This window comes from Amphimedon queenslandica, unplaced genomic scaffold (assembly GCF_000090795.2).
Source record: "Amphimedon queenslandica unplaced genomic scaffold, v1.1 AMPQUscaffold_13207, whole genome shotgun sequence".
NCBI lineage: Eukaryota > Metazoa > Porifera > Demospongiae > Haplosclerida > Niphatidae > Amphimedon > Amphimedon queenslandica.
The window spans coordinates 113,302-115,462 of NW_003546557.1; the positions used below are offsets into that span (position 1 = coordinate 113,302).

Sequence of the window (2,161 nt, forward strand, 5' to 3'; positions counted from 1 at the left end):
GAATAAAATAACATATTTAAATTACTTTAATACTTACATCATAGACGTCATCAAAAGTTGGAGGTGGGGGCTCATTACCAAATGAGAATATGTCTGCCTCTTGTGGGCGTGGGGGCATAGCAGGAGCTTGTTTTGGCATAGGAGGAGGTGGACGGTCTGGAGCTTTGGAAACTGAAGTATAAGAAGGAGGAGGAGCATTCTCAGCTGGTAGGTTACTAGTATCAGGATCTGGGGAGAGATGGAGAAATGAGGAAATATAAAATATAAGATATTACTCTTGCTGTGATGGGGTACCTTGAGGTGCTTTATCTGCTTCTTCTCTTTCCTCCTTCATCTTCTTCTTTGCTTGACGTAACTTCATGATAAGATCAAATAACTCACGAGATGAATTGACAAATGTAACAGCCTAAAAACAATAGAAAAGTAAAATAAAAGTCAAAATTGTTTTCTAGTTGCTATCCAATTCATGCAGACATCAGTTATCAAGTTTTACATGCAGAAACTGTACATGTACTGTATGTATGATCATGATAGCGTACTATTGGTCTCTCAGCCTTGAAGCAGTAGAGTCTAAATCCAGTGTGGGACTCCTTAGTTTGAATGATAACTCCAAAGTAGCACTGATCCTCAGGATCAAGAGTTACATAAGTAACCTTATCCACTGGGACACGAGTTATAGACTATAGTTATTAATAGTTATTAATACTCTTTACAAATACCGTACAGAAGGAAATTTTGGAGGGACTAAATTTTGGCGAAATGCTAAAATTTTGGTGATTGGCGAATTTGTGGCCATGTGCCATTGAGCATGCGCATAATGGCTCAAAATGGCGAATTTTTATTTTGGCAAATGGCTATCAAAACGCCAAATTCACCAAATTTAATTACCTCCAAAATTTCCTTCCATACAGTATTTCTTCAATACTCATATTTTGTACATGTACATGTACCTTTGATCTCTCATCATAAAGTGATACTCCTTTCAGGTTAAGACCTAAAACTGCTTTTGGCTTGTGAGCTCTCATATTCTTACTAGCCGTCTATAAAAGGAGAGAAGGAAAAAAATAAAGCAATAACAACAATGCGGGCTACTGAATTCATGAAAATGAAACCATGCTTTAAACTAGGCTAATTCTTCCCCACTCTCTCTCTCCCTCTCTCTTTTCTTACTCTCAAAGTAGGTAGGCAGTATCTAGCGGCTTCAGCATCACCACGTCTCCTGTTAACATTCTCAGATCCAACATACTGCAAGTTGAATAATTTAAAATTGAGTGCATGCCGCAATAAATGCATTTTAAAAATACCTTAACTCTAAATTGGAGTCCTTCTCAAGAATATTAGTGCCACATGATGTACAGGTAGTCTCCTACCCGTACAGTGGAGTGACCACTCCTCTCCACTGGTTGATAGTCTATAGATAACAAGAGGTAACAGTAACTGAATGATACACTAATAGTAACAACACACGAGTCATAATCAAGTATAAACAAAATACCGAGGGGTCCGCAACTCCAAATAATCCCGTACACCCTTGAAAATAATCTATAATAATCTGTTAATCTTTAAAATCTCCAGTGCTTTGGCTGCCATTTTGTTTGGAGGTAAAGCCCTTATTATGACGTCATACTTAAAACTTTGTTTTAAAACTAATTTTAAAGAATTAAAAATAGCCTATCTAAAAAAAATTTGCAGCAACAACAACAATAATATCTCAATAATTAATAAACAGTGTCATTTAGTTCAGTTATAATATCATTCATTGTTGGACGGTGTCTATACTCAACTATCAGGCAGCGTTCAACAAGAGACTTAAACGAGGCTCTTCTAATACCATCAATAAGACCTACTCTCTCTTCTGGTAGAGGAATACGTCGTGTTATCATCTCTAGAAGGAGAACACCATAACTGAACACATCCATTGAAGGAGAGTGTTCCTTTGGATTGGCTGCTTCAGGTGCTGCATAAAGTGGGCCACCAGGATTGACTGACCTAATTATAGAATGCTGAAGATTAGCTGATCCGTAATCAGATACTTTAGCCCTCCATACTCCTATCATTGGTTGAAGGAGTACATTAGCGCTGCTGACATCTCTATGTAGTATAGGATGAGGCTTGAAGAGATGAAGGTAATTGAGAGCACAGGCTACATCTAAACTGATGC

General features: G+C 37.6%; 1 protein-coding gene across 1 annotated transcript in view; it reads right to left on the minus strand.

The window, feature by feature from the left end:
• LOC100637971 (formin-like protein 20) overlaps nt 1-1,593 on the minus strand; it is a 3,546-nt gene extending 1,953 nt beyond the window's left edge. Inside the window, exons 1-7 of the mRNA XM_020000224.1 lie at nt 1,496-1,593; nt 1,305-1,411; nt 1,171-1,245; nt 951-1,040; nt 540-680; nt 295-406; nt 34-228 (exon numbers count right to left, since the gene is read on the minus strand). Coding sequence (XP_019855783.1) covers nt 34-228; nt 295-406; nt 540-680; nt 951-1,025 — 523 coding nt within the window. The 5' untranslated portion in view covers nt 1,026-1,040; nt 1,171-1,245; nt 1,305-1,411; nt 1,496-1,593. The remainder of the gene's footprint in view (nt 1-33; nt 229-294; nt 407-539; nt 681-950; nt 1,041-1,170; nt 1,246-1,304; nt 1,412-1,495) is intronic.
• Between the last annotated feature and the right edge of the window lie 568 nt (nt 1,594-2,161).